The 20,334-nt window shown below is 39.7% G+C and overlaps 1 protein-coding gene across 4 annotated transcripts in view; it reads right to left on the bottom strand.

The window, feature by feature from the left end:
* Positions 1–20,334, bottom strand: part of fam13a (family with sequence similarity 13 member A) — a 53,784-nt gene that overhangs the window by 6,893 nt on the left and 26,557 nt on the right. For 2 of the 4 annotated variants that reach the window (XM_040145258.1, XM_040145260.1), the window contains exons 9-18: positions 16,792–16,833; positions 16,409–16,606; positions 14,468–14,675; positions 11,411–11,469; positions 10,991–11,033; positions 5,220–5,379; positions 2,677–2,742; positions 707–923; positions 486–627; positions 68–149 (exon numbers count right to left, since the gene is read on the bottom strand). In XM_040145258.1, coding sequence (XP_040001192.1) covers positions 68–149; positions 486–627; positions 707–923; positions 2,677–2,742; positions 5,220–5,379; positions 10,991–11,033; positions 11,411–11,469; positions 14,468–14,675; positions 16,409–16,606; positions 16,792–16,833 — 1,217 coding nt within the window. The remainder of the gene's footprint in view (positions 1–67; positions 150–485; positions 628–706; positions 924–2,676; positions 2,743–5,219; positions 5,380–10,990; positions 11,034–11,410; positions 11,470–14,467; positions 14,676–16,408; positions 16,607–16,791; positions 16,834–20,334) is intronic. The other 2 variants (XM_040145259.1, XM_040145261.1) reach the window with 1 other exon arrangement.

Genomic DNA, 20,334 nt, shown 5'->3' with positions numbered 1-20,334 from the left:
TATATGAGCTTTACTGATTTCAATTTGAATCATCTCATCACAGTGATTTTTATTTTTTATGTCTTACCTTTAAGATCTTTACGTAGCTTGGCCAGTTCATTTACCCATCTTAGCACTTCTGGGTTTGCAGCTTTATCACTGTGGGAGGGCTGAATGGAAAAAAATGAAACAGATGAAAACAGATTCACTTTTCAAAATAAAGCAGCAGCCCCCTAGGTCTACTGCTCACATGAACACAATTGTATTGACCATAAATCTTAAGTAGAGCTCTGTATGGGAACATCAGCCCTTTTATAAGGCATTTTGGCCTTGCAAAGAAACAAGCGCAGAGCTCTATTCTCTATTTTCAGTTTATTTTAATGAGTCATCAGAGTCTCCTCGGGCAGTGAATAACCTTGTTTATGGTTTTTGAGTCAGATTTTGTGTGGCAGAGCATTATTTTGTCATCTCTTCTCTTGATAAACCGAAAAGTTGTTACTATTTACCCTGTATTTTCGCTCCTCTTCAAACTTCTCCTCAAATCTGTGGATCTTTTTCTTCAGGACATGAATCCTCTTTGTGAGCTGAGCTGATGTCAACTCCTCTTTCTCATCGTCACAGGAGCCAAGAGATGAACTCCGCCTGCGACTGGAGAGATAAATGATGTTAATATCCCTCACAGCTCCTTCCTACTGCCACTACGTACAAAACCATGTCAAGAGTCTACCTGACAAATGAGTGTGCGTTTGGCGGTGAGGGAGGCACTTCAGTGTCGTCCAGGTACTGCTGGCACTGTCCGTAGGCGTAGAAGCGAGGGGACAGCATTGGGTCGCTGTCTTCCTCCAGCAGCTGACGGATCAGGCGTCCCCCGGCGTGAGGGGACAGTCGAGCTTCCTCGCGGTCCATGCTCTCCCTCTGCAAAGATGAGTATGCTGGGACTGGTTCTGAGTAAAACACAAACATAAACGCGTCGCATTAAACTGCGACACTTTGCTCGCTCTGCTGTCAAACAGAAGATGCACACAAGAGATGCTTGAGATAATGCAAACAAAGGACAGGTTAGTCAGGAAATCTTGTTTGCAAATGTAGTGCATGCTGGCCAGCAGACAACACATAGCTCGCCTTGGTACAGGAACAGCAAATTCACCATTTTCCCCGAGAACTCTGTAGCTACAAAAAAAAAAAAAAAAAAAAAAAAAAGGATTCAACACAGTCTTCAATAGTATTTTACGTACTTTAAATCCAGTATCAAATCTACTTTTTGAGTCAGAATACTTTCAAATCTCAGTCACAAATAACTTTTAAGTGACTGATTAAATAAATGGAGAATAGAGCTGCAACGGACCTTTTCTTCCCTTAGTGATTAATCTGCAGATTGTTTTCTCAAATAATATTTTCTCCACAAAGTTTTTGGCTCTGAAAAAGTGTTAATTTTTTTCTCCAAATCAACAAATCGATGAATTAGATTTTAACTGCCCTATGCTAATATAAAAAAGAGAAATCTGTTAGTTAACAAATGATGAAGCTGCTCCCCCAAAACTGTTGGGGGGGGGGGGGGCTTTTGGCCTTTGGGGCTCGATAGTCAGATGTTCTGACAAATTGTGAAATTGTGGGTATGACACACTCACCCTCCCTCTCTCTGTTCACCCCCTGGTTACAGTCTCCACTCTGGCAATAATGTCTGGTGGAAATAGTCATGCAGATACCCCTGGCAATCCCTGGGCTATTAATAAAGCCTGGCCCTCTGTGGGATAATGTCAGGGTGTGACCCCTGTTGAAAGGTACGGTGATGAGTTTGTGTTTTAGTTTCCACTCGGCATGGTGAGAGATAAACCACACTGATGTTTCTTTTCAAGCACGTGTGAATGAGAGAAGGACTAGACAGAGAAATATCAGGTTGTTTGAGAGAGTTCACCGTTATAATAAGGAGGGAAAACTCTATAGAAACTGCCAATACATGAAAACTCAGCAGGAGAAATAATGTAGATTTCATGGAAAAGGAGAGACCCGTAACATCAGGTGTCAGTGGACTCTAGAAATATACTGAGGAGCAGCTTCACAGGGAGATGAGACAGAGGGAATGAAAACAAGCTCTGAAGGAAACCAACCGTCAGTGTAAACATTCATAGTGTCAGAAAGCACCCATGAAAATATGCACACCCAGTCTAAGACTGCACATACATATTTTTCTTAGCTGGGGTGAGTTTGGGCGTACAAGAAGCGACTTAGCTCAAATTCCAGCTTCGGACTCCCGGGGGTCCTCCTGTACTTCTAGGTACGTGCAGTTCCTCAAGTAGTAACTCCCTGGCTTGTTACAGCTTGCTCACAGCGGCAGGTGAAACTCTCAATCACCCAGATTCTCTTCCTTTGAGGTCTATTATCTAGCTCAGAGTGCAGTGCAGTGTAGCCGGCCAGTATAGCTCCATGGCATTTAAAATTAATCCTTTAAATCAACTGCTCGCTGATGGTTCGGGATTAACTAGACTAATGAAACAAAAAACATGCCAGTTTGCCTTTTCACTAAAGGTTGTTGTGTGTGTGACGCTCAGCCACAATGTTCCAGATCATTCAAGCATGTTACTATGCAGAGGAGAAGGTCATTCAGAAAGCCTTTTCTCTCTCTTTCTTTCTCTTTTTCTCTCATTTTATTTGCAGCAAAGCAAGTCAGCACTGACAGTGATGTAACATAACACTTACCATCACAACAACTTGGATGGAAAATGCTTTTGAAATCAAGGTAAGGGGTGTTAAAGAACGGAGAATCTGGAGGCACAAAAGAAGAAAAAAGGGGAGAAGAGAAGGAGAAGAACAAGATGAAGGAATGAAAATGAAATAGAAGTAACACAAAGGACCAGCATGCAGCCTTCTTACAGCAATAAATGTGGTATTTAAAAATAACGCATTTCCCTAATTAACTCACAAGATGTATGAGCTTCAGATCTGTGTCTCTTCCTGTTCAAATGCGTATTAATGTCTTTCCAACATTGCTGGCACACAGACAAGGACAGAGTAGCCGCAAATATCAGGTCACCATGACAGGCGCTGGCACAAAGTGTACTGGGACAAAGGTCTGACACCACTGCCTATTGGCCTCATCCACTCGCATGCCCATTTGTACAGTCTAACACGTTCTGTACAGTATGCACACATCCCCTAACCGTACTTACAACCATTGTATTGCTTTATTAACTGCTGATTCAGCTTGGCTGATTTTGCCAGAACATAAATCCCTCTTTGGCTTTCTTTACTGAAGAATAAACATGCCAGCTTCACAGAGAAAAAAAGAAAAAGGAAAAAAAAAGGAAAAAAAAAAAAAAAAAATCAAGTTCAACTTTGCACAATACATTTACACAACTACAGTTCGTGCTATGGCAAGCCCTGCTCGTCCTCACGCTTGAAAGGCACCTAGAAGAGATACTGTATGTCTGAACGGCATGTCGCAGCCAATGATGGTGGCTCCCTGTGATGTCCACGCTGCCATGACTGACTATGTATTCAGGACAGAATGTGCAGGAAGGAGGTTTAAGAAAAGCTGAAAAGCCAAGAAAAAAATAACAAGAAGCAAGTGATCTAATAGAAAGTGTAGATGTCAGCGTAAAACAGCTACCTGGATTGTAGATTTCCTGAACAAACAGCTAACCTCCCACATATCCTCCATCAATGCAAATTACATTCAAATTACAAGCACACGAAATCAGACGCACCATGAGCCTAGACTGACAGAGCTTAAACAACAAACACCACATGTTTATGCAGATTAAAGTGACAGTTTGTTAGTTCAGATGCAATATTTCAGTACTTGACCTGACTTCTGGCATGCGGCAAACTCTGCACAGCAACAACAGCCTCTCACAAACCTCTGCCGTTTTTCATGTATCATATTTGGCCACTAGAGAGCTCCACAAAACATATAATCGCCCGCGAATGCTCCAAATATGGGGTTGAAGATTGAAACTGAGAGATTTATTGCATGGTACAATTTTGCTCTGACTGCCACATCAAACAGGAAACAGTGGCGATGACGGGAGCGAAGACCAACGTTTGCAGCGGAAAGATGTCAATTCATGCTGCAACATGCCCTTTAACTGTACTTGATTGTAGCAATGAACCTGTTGGTTATCATTCCAGTACAGTGCAGCAAAAACCTTGGCTTTCACTGCTTAGTACTGAAACCTCCACCCACCTCCGTTGTGTTGCAATGTCCTAAAAAAACAATCAGAGTCTCAGTTCTCGGCGATTGTGCATGATTTCCTTTCTAAACCAACTGCAACACTGCATAAACAAAGGCATTAATAACAGGCTCAAAGGAGGTCTCACAGCAAAATGGAGTTGGAATAGACATATGAATAATGCAATGCTCATGGCTATTTCTGCAAACTCTGCATTAGTAGTGGCAGTTGATAAGCCAGCATCAATAAATTAAGTGGACATACTTCATTAGTTGCATTTAAATTTGATCTTGTGCAAATGTGGTATCAAATGCACATGCGCAAACATCACCATCACCATTCCTGGAGAGACAGAGCAAACATGAGCTGTTCAGAAAAATGTAACCCCACTATTTAAATGGAGCACGAGTCTGAAAACTTAAGCCAGACTCAATAACCTTTCCAAATGCAAGCCAAGTTTCTACAGCTGGTTGACTGGTACACTGTTATCAACATTCCCCTTTAATGATTGATTTAGACCGGGAATTACAGCAGCAGCCGAGTCTGGAAACAATTCAGACACATAAATTGCCAAGTAAGTGATACATCCTGGTAAAAACTCACTGTTGACTCTTTCAATAAAGCCACAGGAGGAGCTCTAAACCAAGCTGCACCTTCATATTTTCTCTTGTGAGATGAATAAAAGACTCAAGGTTCCCATGTGGTCTCCAACAAAAACTGCCTGCAGTGCTGCCTCATCTTACCAACCGAGCAAACAAGCACATCGCCAGTGTTTCTCCTCCAGATATAGGTCGCTAAAGAACTTAAGAGGATCTTTTACAATTAAATCCTGCAGGAGAGGCAGAAGGAGCTGCATCAGGAGGAGGAGGAGGAGGAGAGGCAGCAGAAGGTGTGCAGCTGCTACCCAGACACCCATGTGCAGAGCTGGGTGGAGGACAGTGAGTGGGTTGTCTGGGCATGTGTGTTCGTATAAAAAGATGTGTATTGCAGATAGTATTAGACCCATTTGAAGCGTTGCATGTAAGAAAAAACTAAGCCTGAAAACAACATTAAGATGGCCTCCAGCCTCACCTCCCCAGTTGTTGTCCTCGGTCAGTGCTGTCAGGTCCAGCCGGGGAACGTCCTCGCAGCTGGTCTTCTCGCAGTCCGTGTCCGAGCCTCGCACCTCTCCGCCGCTGACCCTCCCCGTGTCACAAGTGTAGGGCGACTCCTGAATCTTCATCCTTAACGTCTGCACAACCATGAGAGAAAAGAAAAGAGCTCTCAACAATGATGACCAGCCTGTGAACACACTCTTTAAGTTGAGCCACACACTCCCTCAGACTGGCCCTGCCCTAACAGAGGGGGCTGGTCCCTGCTCGCGATTGGCTGACTTGGCTGGCCAAAACATCCGCCCATCTGTCTTTGGCTGTGTACGAGAGAGCAGGAGTGGATTGGCTCCACCTCCTCTTTCACCCACTGGAATCCCACACCCCTCCTTCCCTCCCTTCCTCTCTTATTCCTACAGTAGCCCTCCTTGCTTTCTCTCTGACATGCATATATTCTCCACCCGAGTGCTGCTGGACTTGTTTGTTCCATAGCAGAAAGAGAAGAAGGGAGGGGTGGAGGGGTGTTAGAGAGGAAGGGAGGGAGGGAGGGAGGGAGGTGGGGAAAAAAAAAAAAAAAAAAGAAAAGCGACAGATTGTGAGCCAGGACACATATTCTGACTGGGTGATTTTTCTCTCCCTATCTGCCCATCTCTGCAGACAAACATTTAGCTGCGAGCAGAAACACTACATGCAAACCTCCTCCTCCAGCACCTCATTACTTCTTCCATTTTTACCCATCATCCACCAGCTTCCCCTCTCTCTCCTTCTATCACAAACTTTTTCTCATACTATACTTTGCTTACCCACGATCAGCGCTGTGTAATCAAATACTAGTATAACGTAAATAATTTGGGGAAGCAACATACACCACTGATCATGTATTTAGAACGTGTCCATGGATCACTTAGCACTAAGCCCATGGGGTCCCATTTCCTCTGTTTGGGCGTGGGACCAAGCTATTTTTAGGAAAAACAGATCAAGACACACTGTTACTAGACCTCATAAATGCCCCAGTCGCCTAACAGTGCATTGCAGTTGAATCTGGTTACAACAGCCCTTGATTTGTGTTTTTAATGATGTTAATGATACTAAGTTGTTGTTGTTGTTGGCAGGTTTATATAAATTAGTCTCAGGTGTTTGTGTTCTTGTGCTGAAGTGGAGGGCACAAGGACAAAAACAGGGAGTTATCAAGTCTCCTCAGCTGTTACACGGGAAATAACTCTGATGTGACGTAGATCACAGAGGATACAAAGTGGCATTAGTTCCCAGAGAGAATGTGCGGACTGTGACCGCCTAACAGCAGAAATTTCCCTTAAGCAGCACTTACGGTCACTGTTTTCAGTGACCCCCCCCCCCCAGCCCCCCAGCCCCCCAGCCCCCCCCATGAACAAGTACATTTTGCACCAGCTCACTCAATCCACAATCAAGATCCACACACACACACAGACACATATAATCCTTTAAACAACATTTACAGGAACGACATGTTCAGTTGTGTCAGCGTCTGGACCCAGTGCGCACACAAACAAACAAACAAACATAGCATTAACGCCTCATAAAAAGATACACAAATATCAGAGCTATTATGAAGGTATGAGCGGCAGTGGAAGAAGTATTGAGATCTTTTACTTAAGTAAAAGTATTGACACTACAATAAAAAAAAAAATACTACATTACAATTAAAAGTCTTACATCAAAGTTTACATTAAACATTGAAGTAAAAATACAGAAGTACAATTAGCAAAAGTTAAGTGTCAAATATAAAAGTAAAAGTACATACGTTTGCAGAATGGCCACTTTGACAGTGTTATCATTGTTATCATTATCACTACTACTGAACTATTAACATAAAAAGCAGCATTTTAATATTGTCAAGATTTGTCTTTTGAAGTACTTTGAGATAAAAGTACTTTTGGGAAACAATGCATCCTATTTTGATTTCATTATATATTTTTTTGATAGAACTTTTTTTTTAAAATCTCATTAGTAACTAGTAACAAGTAACTATAGTTGTCAAAAATGCACATGCATGTAAAATGTACAATGTTTCCCTCTGGAATATAGTGCTGTAGAAGTATAAGGTAGCATAAAATTGGAATAGTCAAGTGAAGTACAAGTATCTTAAATTGTACTTAAGTACAGAAGTGGAGTAAATGTACTTGGTTACATTCCAAAAACGGAGTGTGCATGATGAACAAATCAGGTCTAATGTATCTGTGAGGGCAAAAACTATGACACCTGGAGATATAAGATATGAAGATTAATAAATGTTTTCTGAATATGATTGGTAGATGTTTTCTAGAAATCTGTCTCTGTTCATGAACAGAAGGTGTATTCTCTGTAATCGCTCAGGTTTGGTGGAATGATGCTTTACTTTACGAGACAGGCAAAAAATAAGTAATACACAATAAATATAGAAATGAAGTAATCATTGGTATAGTTAAAACTTCAATGTCATAATTTTAAGTTGATAATCTCATCATTGCTGGTATAATAAACCACAATTGATCATACAATAGGCCTTTTTCAGAGCAGACGTTTTGACTTTGTTAATAACAACATTAACGGTGGCTCCATTGTATTCAAGCGTCTCATTAACCATGAGACAGTGAAGCACCATCCACAATACCAGGACACTGAAACTGATGAAGCTAAATCAAATTCAGCCAAACATTGTTTTATTTTTCACACGACTACATCTCACCGTCTAGCAATGACAGTAAGTGGGATTTTAAGGGATTTTTCTTTGAGAAACTACTGTTTACAAGGTCAAAATACAGTAAGTAATATTGTTTTTAGGTGTGACTAGTCATTGGTTTTGTGCCAATTAGCCCCTTATTCAGAGTTAATTAAGAATAATTCCTATTGAAAGTGCTAAGTTTGCAGATTCACAGATATTTAAAAGACCAATCATTAACATTAAAGCAGTCTCTTCTCAAGTAACTTATGTGGACCAAAAAGTTTTTGATTCAAGAAAAACTTGCTAGTTGCTTGTTAATTAGGGGCCAGCTTTGATTTGTTCCCTGTTAACTACTGTACTTTGTGTGCCTTTTTGTTCAGTGATGGTAGTCGTGCAATTTAAGTATGGACTCATTGGGCTTTTTAATGTTATTAGTCTCAGAGGTAAGAGATGCTCAGAGGAGAGCAACTGAACAACATCTAATCACATAATAGAACCTCAAGGGGTGAAAAAGTGTATTCATCAAGCTGCACTTTTGTTGTCAAATGCTTTTATGTGCAAATTAATCATTAAAGGCAATTTTGATTAAACACCCCTTAGCTGTATCCTCACTTTTACTTGATGATTAGTTTATCCTACTTTCTTTTAGCAGACTCAATCTGCTCATCATTGGCAGAATCATGTGATGAAAAGGTTGATGTCACGCAACAGTGTAGAGAGTACAATGCAACATCAGTTCAAGCTGCTCTGAAGAGAATCACATTGGATTAACAGGAGCACAGATGTTACAGCTCACCATGATCCTGCTGTGTTCACATGTAGTTCAAATGTACGTGCATGCACTGTCTCTCTCTCTCACACACAGACACACACACACACACACAGACACACACACACACACACACACAGATCCACATACAGATCCACACAATGCACACTGTCCCGTGGAACATCAGCCGCTGTGTTCACTCAAACACACTTGAGCCACGATTACATCATCAAGAGAGGTCCAGCTGGTGCAAAGCAGGGGTGAGATAGAGCTTCTGTGTGTGTGTGTGTGTGTGTGTGTGCGCGCGCGTGTGTGTGTGTGTGTGTGTGTGTGTTTGTGTGTGTGTGTGTGTGTGTGTGTGTGGTGTGGGTGATGGGATGTGGGGATGCATTAGACAATGATTAAGCTGTGTTTGTGGGGCTTACGCACACAGTGTACAAACAAACACATGGTGGAATTTAAGGGCATTTTGCTGAGATGGCACAAAAAAGCAAGTAACCTTGGACACACACACACACACACACACACACGCAACCACACACATGCACGCGCACACACGCAATGCGGAAGATTTTTGCCTGACATAAGCTACCTGTCTGATAGCTTTTTATTTATTTTTTGCTCTTTCACACCATCTATGTGTGGTTCAGCTCTCCACACCTTTTATAACCATGTGCATATAAAGTACATGTGCATGCACACACACTTGTGTGAAAACTAAATTATAGTTTACCAACACAGACAACGCATGTCAATGCACTGCTGGTTTCCACATAAAATGAAGACAAAGTACCGTGTGTGCTCACAATCCTGGTGCTCAGTGTCTCTGGGCAACATAAGGAGCAACTTCTCGTCAAAAGACTTAGTGTGCTGCAAACAGCTCCACTAGAACTGACATGTCAGTGTTGCACTCATCTTTTGAGACCACCAACTTGACCTGCACACACGAGCTGGCTAAAAACACTGCAGCGCTCACCTCTCACTGTCAGTTGTCCTGTGTTGTAGGTACAACGTGTTCTGAGGGAGGACTTGTGTATGTTGTCAGTACACATGCACTCAAGCTACAACAAGACGCACACTGGCACTGAGACGCACACTACACCAACACACGAACACACTAACATAAAAGGTTCGTGTGTTCACGAATCAAGAAAAATGAGTGAAATGTCTGAGTTACACGGAGTAAGTGGTTGTCCTGAAATCCTTTTTAACAACTCAGAACACAGGTACTGCTGCAAGTGATGCTTATTTTCATCATTTATTGATCAGATGACTTTTTTTTGTAAGTAACTGAATAATTGTTTAGTGAAACAAAATAAACATAATAAAAACAAATGATTAATCAGTAATAGTTTTCTGTTGTTCTGCTGATTGGTTAAGCAGTAAATACAGGCCTCATAATTTCTTCCAGATCACCAAAATAATGTATAAATATATATATAATAATAATATATACACCAAATTTTCAGCAGATATACAACAAGTAATCATTTATGTATCAGTATTTGAAAAATCAGCTGCAGGGGATGAGGTCACCATGTAGACGGGATCAGTTTATTGACTCATCTAACCTACTGGCGCTCAGGGGAAGACAAAAAAGGCCTGATGGGAACAATCATGTCTGTGTGATGCTCGTGTTGTAACCTGGGCATTAATGAGCAGCTGAGAGGCTGCTGCACCAGCCTCCACTCAGAGGGGCGCCACGTCAGCTCCAGATGGCTGCTCAGTGGCAAAGCGTGGTGGTGGCAGAGCTGCAGCCTGAACTGCTACTAAAATCCATCTGGACTGCTTAGAAAAAGGTTCACCATATTGCTTTAGTGCTGCATGATTCTGTTCAGTGGAGCTGAGGAATATAAACTAAAGACGCCAAATTTCTCATATATTAAATTTTGACTTTAAAAAAAAGCAGCTTCACAAGAATTTTGCCTGAATAACCTATTCTTAAACTTTCAATATTACATTTCTAACCAGGAAATGCCTGATTAAAGAATAAGTAGAAAAAATTAAATCTGAGCAAGCATTTGACAGATTGGGCAGTTTTTTAAACTTGGTGCTGCAGACACATTTCAGTCAGTAGCAAAAAAAGTATTGCGGTTCGATACTCAGCCCTCCCCCTTTCTTCCACATCCATCTCCCTACAATCCGAGAATCTGAGACTGAGACTATTTTTCTCTGGCAGTACACGGATGAGAGAGAAGATCCACTTTGTAAGAAGAGGAAGGAGGAGCATTGAACCAAAAAGTGACAGACAGAGAACAGACAGAGATAGAGACTCACACGAAAAGAACTGTTAACTTGAACCTACCTGTGGAGGAGAAGGAAGGCCATCTTTTCTTGAAATGTCATTCCTGAAAAAATCAGACAGTTGTACCAGTTCAGTACATAAACTTTAACTGTTTCCACCAGCTTCTGTCAAACCAAACACAACATAGAGGTTTATCTTACAGAAGCCTCAGGAAACGCTGCACAGCTTATACATACACATACATATGTATATCTTTTCCGCCTGTATTTATTATATTAAGTGTATGTTGTAAACATCACAGTATGCCATACTGATGTCTTAAGATAACAACATAGACAGAGCAGCTAGCAGCTTATCAATGTAAAACATTTAGTTTACAAGTGCTACAACTTGTGTGTTTATGTGAAATGGTCAAAGTGGTGAGAAAAAGCGATTCACCAACTGTAACGACATTTTTAAAAATTCCTCAGAGGGAATTACCTTTTCTGAGATGTATCCATGTGCTTTTCTCCTGGTGTCTCACCAACACATTCCTTTAGCTGGAAACACACGTACAAAATTCGAATGTTATTTATCTGAATAGGTGATCTTGGACCTTGCATCATCATTTTTAAACTTTTCATAGTGTTTGGAGCCGTGCTGATAGTGTGATGAAAATAATCTTCATTTGTAAAGCACTTTTCAAAAACAGAGGTTTACAAAATTATTGTTATATCTTGCTCATATTATATGAAATATGATATGAGCAGCATTTATTGAAATATAACTAAAGAAATGCTGTACCTAATAAATACTTAAATCAATAACATAAGAAAAAAAAATAGTATCAACAACAGCAGACATGTCTGATGGTTTAGCTATTCTTAGTTTGGTGTGTTAGCATGCTAGCACTTGTTAATTTGTACTAAACACAAAGACAAGCTGAGGCTGATTGGAATGTTAATAGTATTGCGGGTATTTTCTCATAAAACAAACTGTTAGATGAAATAAAACTTTGAACTGATGATGGTGCAGGATGAAAAGTCAGGAGATAGTCAAAGTTATTAGAGTTCATCTTGTGGGGAACATTAATTTTTCCACCAGATTTCATGGCACGCCATCCAACAATGTGTTTCATTTTAGACTTAAGTGGTGGACTGGCTCTGACACTGTCATCCATTGTGAATGTGTAGTGATGTTGCTAGCGTGGCTAAAAACATTTAGCCAAAGACAATTAAAGGCTAGATGTAAGATTTTAAGCATTAACTGTATCAACTATATTAACTTTGCAAATAATGTATCTTTGACATAGATGCAGGAATAATTTTACACATAAAAGTGATCTGATGGATGAAATTTGTCAAAAAGGTCACACAGAACAAACAACACTGTATGAACATGTATGTATTGTATTGTATTGTATTATTCCATGTTGGTTCACAATGGATAGCACCAGGAATAACACTCCATTCGGCTTTCAGAGGTCCTGGTTACCTTCAGGGACTCTTGACATAACCAGCTCAGAGAGACGGCTGTTCACACCAACACAGACACAGACCCTCGCTAATATCAAACCTCTGCTGTCAGACACTCGGCACAACACCACGCTGGGCCAGCTATCACATATAACCATGTGTGTGTCAAGGCATCGTGTGTCATCTATACTGTTACATAAGGCGATGGCATGGGGAACAAAAAAATAAGACAGCCTGGCAGTCTAAGATTCAGTTCCTTGAGTGTGAGAGTATAAACTGAACAGATCTATTTCCATCACTCAGTCGAGGGGGACAGCATCCCATGCGGCTCATCTTTACATTAGCACACATTATTTAGGAGCCAAGTGTGAATAATAATCCAGCTTGCTTACATGAAGGTATAGTGGAAGAAGAGTCTGTAGAGATTGGGTCATGTTACTATAGTTACATGCTTCACATCATGTCCTCGTCGTGACTTTGACTCTTTTCACACACTCCTTGTATAGAGTTCTCACTGTATGGCAGCACTGTTAGGTATGACTCATTTAAATTTGCTTGGCAGGTGAGAGATAGCTGACCGAGTATTTTATCTGGCTGTACTTGTACACTAGGGGAAAGCTACATGGATAAAATCTTGTATCATATTGTGTGAAAATTTTGGGGTTGATTGGTCTGAAATTTTTGTTTGACTTGGTTTATAAAATAGTGAAAAACACCCATCGTAATTTCCAGAAGTCCAAAGTGACATCTTCAAATTGCCTGTTTTGTCTGAACAACAGTCCCAAACCCAAAGATATTTAATTTACAATGATATAACAAAGCAACACACAGCAGTCTCAAATTTGACAAGTTGGAACCAGGGAATATTTAGTATTTTTGAGTGAAAATTTGCTTTAAGATTTAACGGTTATAAACAATTGTTTCTAATTAATTATCTGTCTGTCAACTACTTAATTAATTGATGTGTGTAGCAAGTTTTTGCATTGTTTGGTGATACTGTCACATTTCAGTCTGTATAGAAAATTTTATATCGCAGTGTTGATATATATGAAGATATGGTACATTTTCTAGAAATTCAATTGAGAAACGGTGTAAGGATAAAATAACCTGAGGGGAGAATCTGTTTTTTGTTTATCCAGTGACCAAAATACCTGAAAAACCAAGGTGCCTCGTTACACTGATATAAATCAATTATTGCTACAAAGCAGACCTGATCATTGATTTGTATGCAATCACCTAGTACAGCCAGATATATTAAAGCGGTACCTTATTGGTAACAGCATAGCAGAATCTCTACCTGTTGACCTCATGGTCTGTCTCGTGGTATATATAGTCATATTGTCCAACCCTAGTAGGAGCTACTTTATAAGTAAAACCCAGACAATAAAACCTCTAAGCATTTAAAAAAACAAGTTAAATAAATGATCAAGTAACATTCTACTTTAAAGAAGTACGGCATCTGATCAATCTCCCCTCGACAGCATACAAATGCTGATCAATCAAAAAAAAACAGTGCTTGGAAGATTGTGGTCTAGAGTACACACATGACCACAGCTCAAAGTTGCTCTCTGGTGGATCTTCTTCGGCGGATAAAATCGGCAGCTAATTGTGATCATCATACATCTGCACTGCTTCTGGACAAAGTGGTTAACAATTAGTGTGGCATGCTGCATATTACAACCCACTGTACAATGAGAATAGCACGGAGCCATTCGGGAGCTGCACAACTTCCTGTCATCCTCAAACTTACAACAAGGAGTTGAGTTAAACATTTTAACAATCTCTCTGCATCATAGTTGAAAATCTGTGAATGCACATATGCTATTTTCAATGACAGCCTTGGAAAGTGTTGTAAAATTTATTTTCCATTATGTAAAATTGGCAGCAATTTCGGAATCCACTACAATCTAAAATATTATACATATTGCCACACTGTGACAGTGAAAGGAAAGACAATCAAAACAACAGAGGAAGAAATCAGTAAAATAAACACAATAACAGAGAAGAGTCGGAGAGAAACTGCCAAGATGGTGACAAATCACAAAAATAAAAGGGGATGAAGAAAAAAGGTGTTATGACTCACCGTGTGGGCGCCCTGGTTGTCGGTTAGCTGGCCCAGCTTAGGGCTGTGTTTTGACTCCCTAGGTTTGGGGGTTTTCTCAGTGTGACCACTCTGGCCTCCCGGTGAGTCCACGCTGCTGCTGCCTGTGTCCTCCCCCACGCTGCCTGAACTGCTTCCACTGCTCGACGGGATGTTCTCCTTGTTGGTGTCTGCCCTGACGGACGCAGCTCTGTTGTTGCAGTCGGAAAAGAAAGGGGTGAGGAAATGAGACATCTGCATTCCACCTTGCTTTCTCTGCTGCACACTTTGGTCTGTTTTTATCAGCTTGATATAGGATGAAATGCTTCAGGAAACTAAATGCCAAGGTCATCCTGATACCTCATTTACTTATACCTTCCGCAGCAACTCATGTGCTGTTTATTTTTTCTGCTAATTCTATTTACTGTCTATTTACTGTCCACGCTCTTATTTACATTTTCTGCTGTTTTTGGACTAACGCACTTCTCTAATCCATGTGTCACTGATGTCTCAGACTCCAACAGGTCTCCATCAACAAGGATTAGCTTCTCACTGTGATGACTCCAGTTGTTATGACTGTACTATGCCTCGGTGGAGGGGCTTAGTATGCAGAATGAAACCTTATAAATGTTTACCGTTACCAAAACACCACTGAAATTAGGAGCATTGCGCTGAGGTCAGACTTTGCTAATGAATGGAATTTTACTGCGCTTTACCAGTAAAAAATGTAGAGACCACAGTCCAAAAAATATTCATTGTATCAAGGGGCTCAAGAGTCTATTATTGAGGCCGTAAAACTTAATTTTCATAGAATAAATTAAAAAGATCTGAAGAAACAATAAGAATATTCAACTTATTTCAAAAGTGTCCATTCTCTGCCTGTTTTTGGCTAACCTATAAAAAACTAAATAGATATGGTTCCCCTGATAACTTCTGTAAGAGATGGTATCCTGTAATTGCTTATGTTGAGTCACCTCCCTGAACTCAATCTAATAAACTAGGCTTTTTTTTTTGGTCAACAACAATACTGGGTGGAGTACTAACAAGTGAGCAATATCAAACTATCTTGGTACAACATTAGTATTTAACTCCTTTATTTTTTAGTTTTTTTTTTTCTTAAAAGAGTCCCGCATCAATTTAGCATTGCTCTCCTATAAGACTGACGGACTTACGATGGACAGGTAAAAAAAAGGGGGGAAAATTGAGATATGGTCTGTTTTATTCCACATATTCTTCTTCCTTGCCAAAACCTGGCACATACATTAACCACAATGCAACTGGACTGCCAACAGATCGGCCAGACACTCAGGTATGTCATGCTAGTTGCCGCTCGCATAACACACTAGCCCGAGAGATGAGGAGCTAACAACAGAGGTCTGGCAAGCCCCAACACCTGTTAACAGACTTTGATATGTAATGTGTGGAGTTCCCCTTTAATGTATTTCATTATCATGTGAAGAGGTTTCCCACTTGGGTTCGTTGGAAACGTGGGTGGATAAAATGGTTCTGTGTTTTTGAAAAAATGACGAGAACATGTTTTTGTGCTACAGTATACAGTGAGGTCCAAAAGTCTGAAACCACTTTCCCATGTATATTGTATATTGTTGCTGTATCATTGAATATACATGTTTCCAATAAAAAAAAATTGGAATTTTCTTGAAATAAGAAAGAACAGGGACGTTTCCTACACTATCATGAAAGCAAATTATACTTGAGATTGATTTACGTCAAAAAAGAGTAAAATAATTGATTTTATACATGCAGATTTCTTCACTTTTATTGTAAGGAAATAAGACTTTCAGGACACAATCACAGATGAAAATTAAACAATGAGAGCACGATTTGTGCAGTGCGCTTGAGTGTTGCTACTAAAGACTAACCGCCACTAATTTCATGCTGGTACCATCAACTGCCAACATCTTGCCAACAACAGACCCATCATACCTGTTTCTTTCTCGGTGTTTCAGGCCCTCCTCCTGCTGCTGCTCTCTCTGGTGTCGACGTCTCTGTCGCGCAGTTGGCGTCACCGTTGGAGAAGGCAGACAGTGGGTCAACTCACAGTCCCCCGAACTTTGATCCTCTAAAGGGTTTACATCAAAGAGGTGCTGCTCCACTGCTGAACGTATTGTCCTGTCCAGATAACTGTAGGGAGTAGGAAATGAAATGAGAGGTAGACAAGGTTAAGAAAATTTACCACTTTAAGCTACAATAAGAGTTTCTTAAGAGGCAGAATTTAAGATTTTTTTTCTAAATAAAAAGTGTAAATTGATTAATTACAAGAGCAATACAACACTGCCTTTTATGTGACAATAGGAAAGTCCACTTACTTCACCACATCTGGTCTGCAGTGGACAGGGGAGAGGTGGTTACTGAAAGAAAAACAAGAGGGGAAGGTGAGCTAATGCTACAGAAACAGGTGTTCACAACAGGTCACTGAGCAACACTGAAAATCCCCCAGGCTCTGGTTCTGGCCCTAAGTGATCAAAGCATCGAGTGTGCATGAGAGAGTGTTAACTTCAGCTGTGTTCAGAGCATAAGTAGGTCCCCTTGGAGCAAAGGGGCTGGCTTCTATGACTACAGTAAGCCCTACTGTAAAGTATATGGGAAATACTTTCTATATTCACTCTTCCTCTTTGTCTTTGTCATTCTCTCCTCATGTCAAAATACACACAGGCCGGTAATCTGAAGAAAACAGTACTACTAAAACAGTATCTGTAGTTAAGTGTGCAGGGGCGTGTCTAAATCTATATCTATACCTAAATATAGTTATAGATTATTGATTTTTTATTACACATAGATTCAGATGCCAGCATCAAACAAGAAGTAAAATGTCAATTAAACAGTTCGGTTTATTATTGGCAGATGCAGCAGTTCTTGGATTTTAATTGAAGGCTTTCCTCATTCGGTCACATACAGTACGCTTCCCTAATTAACAGAAAGTCCAAGCACCAGGTGAGTTTCTGTGCCCAAGCTTTACTTTTTCAATTTATTTTGTTTCAGAGGGTTTCATTCATCAGACTTTCTATAAAGCTTAAAGCTGTTTTGGGTTGTTTCTGCCCATAATCTAAGCTAAATGAGAAATTTGACTAACTCGTCGTTTACATCTACATCTTCCAGGACCCTTAGCCATAGGTGGGCTATCAAAACATCAATGGAGCAGTAGTTGTTGAATGTAGAACCGAAACAGTGAGTTGATTATTTGATGATTATAACTGACAATCCATTCATCATATAAGATATTCATTAAACATAAATCCTTATTTGGTTCCAGCTTCTTAAATGTGATAATTAGGTTTTTAAATTGAATGTCTTTAGGTGAAAGCTGACAATAAAACAAATAATTTGAAAATGTCTGCTTGAAATCCTGTACATTGTAATAGGCATTTCTTCACTTTTTTTTTTTTTACATTTACAGACAACACAACAAATCGATTTAGTGCTGAAATGATAAATTAATTACTTAATTAGCCAACTGACAAAGAATTAACAATTTTGATAATTGATAAAAATTATTTAAGCAATTATTCGAGCAAAACAACTGTTATGTCAGCTTAAAATTTGAGGCTTCACTGCATTATTCCGATTTCTATCACTGTAAATTTATCTATAAGCTTTGGCACTAAGTTTGACAAAACAAGCAATTTAAATACATCAGCTTGGGGTCTGGGAAATTGTGCTGATCATTTTCCACTATCCTCTAATTTATTAGCATTGCTGTTATTCAATAAGTAAAATCTTAAATAAGTTAGTTAAGTACGGCTATGTGACAACAAAATAATTGTTTGATCTTAGTTAAAAGATGAGGTGCTGAAATCTTACTATTGCTGTGCAAGGACATCACAACATTTTGACACAGAGGGTGCAACAATTTTGCTGCAAAAATCTTCCTTTTTACTCCTCAGAAAGTCACTATAGCTTTTACCAACTGGTACACGTCATGTCTGCGTTTCCTACCTCATGTATAGGGGGGACCTGAAAAAATCTTTCATAAACACTGGTGTTGACAGTAATAGCAGAGTTTGGCAGGGGCCCTGTACGGAGCACTGATAAAGGGAGAGATAATAATGGAGAGATGGTACACTGTGAAGGTGACTGTGGTGAACCTGTGTAAAATGTCATGGACATGTATTGACATTATCAAAGCTGAAAGCTAGGATAGTGAATCACATGAAAGGTGAGCATGCCCTATTGCGTAACTAGATGATCAATTTGATGAGTATGAACATCATATCATCAAATCATAAACATGGAGCTGTAAAAGTCCAGTGCTTGGTTTTTTAAAATCTGTGCTCGAGTAAAATAGCCTAAATATATATTTTTATCATGTGAAAACTAGAAAGATCCTTCACTTTCAGTTCAGTGTCATTTATTCAAAGAGTTGGGAAGTAAAAGAGGCAGACAGAGAAGTGAAAGTTTTGTTAGCTGGGGTTCACAGGTGCTCTAGAGGCAGCAGACTAAACTGATCGATTATCTCTGGGCACAGCAGGAAAAATATTAGCCACTAACTTAAAATTAGACCTGGCACTGAATGAAGCGGTTAAAGCAACAGAAAACGGTTTAATGGCTTACTAATGTTGACTTAACCTTAGATCTTAATGCCTGCAAATGTCACAGGGATGCATTCATCAAGTGTAGTGGACACATTAAGGCCTGACACATGATACAACTTTCCACATCTGTTTACAACTTTCTAGGACTGTACCCTCTTGATACAAAGGTGATGAGAGGGTCAATTATACTGTATAACTGCAATCTGTGCCAGAGGAAGACCTCTGAGCATCTGAGGAGTGATTTATAACTCTCAGATTGTCTCATTTGAAGAATTTTTAAGAAGTTGGAAGTTGTGAATGTATCCATATAACGGCAAAAATTAGAGAAAATTCTTAAAAAATAAACAGAATTTGGCATAAAAGAAATGTATTTTTGTCTTTCTTATACCTTTAATTATCTTGGGATCATATAAGAGAACCAGACTGCTTGTTGGCAACAACTGATGTAAGACACAAATCTGTATTTGTCCAGGTACAGTGGTGTCCAAAAGGCTGAGACCACTTTCTCATTCAAGTGAACGGGAAAGTTGTCTCAGACTTTTGGATCCCGCCATAAATTGACAGCTATCGACAACCAAAGTCAAATTCTTTGTATGTGTCCACATAACTGGCTGATACATTTGATTCTGCTAACAAATGTCAAAAGCAAATGTAGTCTTTGGACCATTTTTGTACATGTGAACCGTTTCTTCTTCATTAGAAATAATGTATGGAAACTAAATTTAAAAGTAAAACTTATTGGAAATTAAGTCTTTTTTTTTTTTTTAATAAAACTCCTTATAGGGTGTACTGTACTGAAGTTCATTTTTATGACATCCTGGAAATGTACATTGGTCTGTAATGTTAAATAAGCTTTCTTACACGTCTGCTTATGCCACAATTAGGCTGTTGTTGAAATAAACAGCTGAGCATGGCTGCCTGTAACTGTCAAGTGTAAATTATTTGGTAATTAAATATCGTCTGGCAGCTATCATCGTCCCAAATAGTCTTCACGTTGGAGCAGTATAGAACAAGTGCTGCAGTTTGATAAATCACCAAAGGAAGTGACATCGCTGCCCAGAGAGAACTTTGTTCCACTGACAGAGTTCAACTAAAGATATCAAAGTATGAAACTACTCTGGTATGAGCTGGGATTGTTGCCTGGTGTGCAGTTGTGACTGTCTGGGTCATGAACTACTGGCAAGAGAGGAAACAGGGCAAGAGGGATGAGTCATTGCCTCCGAAATGTAGTGACAATATCACCACCAGTAAATGAGTGAGCCAAGCCTACAATCCTTTCTTGAACACACACGTTCTAAAAATATAAAATTATACCATCAA

Source organism: Xiphias gladius, chromosome 15 (assembly GCF_016859285.1).
Source record: "Xiphias gladius isolate SHS-SW01 ecotype Sanya breed wild chromosome 15, ASM1685928v1, whole genome shotgun sequence".
In the NCBI taxonomy this organism is placed as follows: domain Eukaryota; kingdom Metazoa; phylum Chordata; class Actinopteri; order Istiophoriformes; family Xiphiidae; genus Xiphias; species Xiphias gladius.
This window is presented reverse-complemented; position numbering and strand designations above follow the sequence as displayed.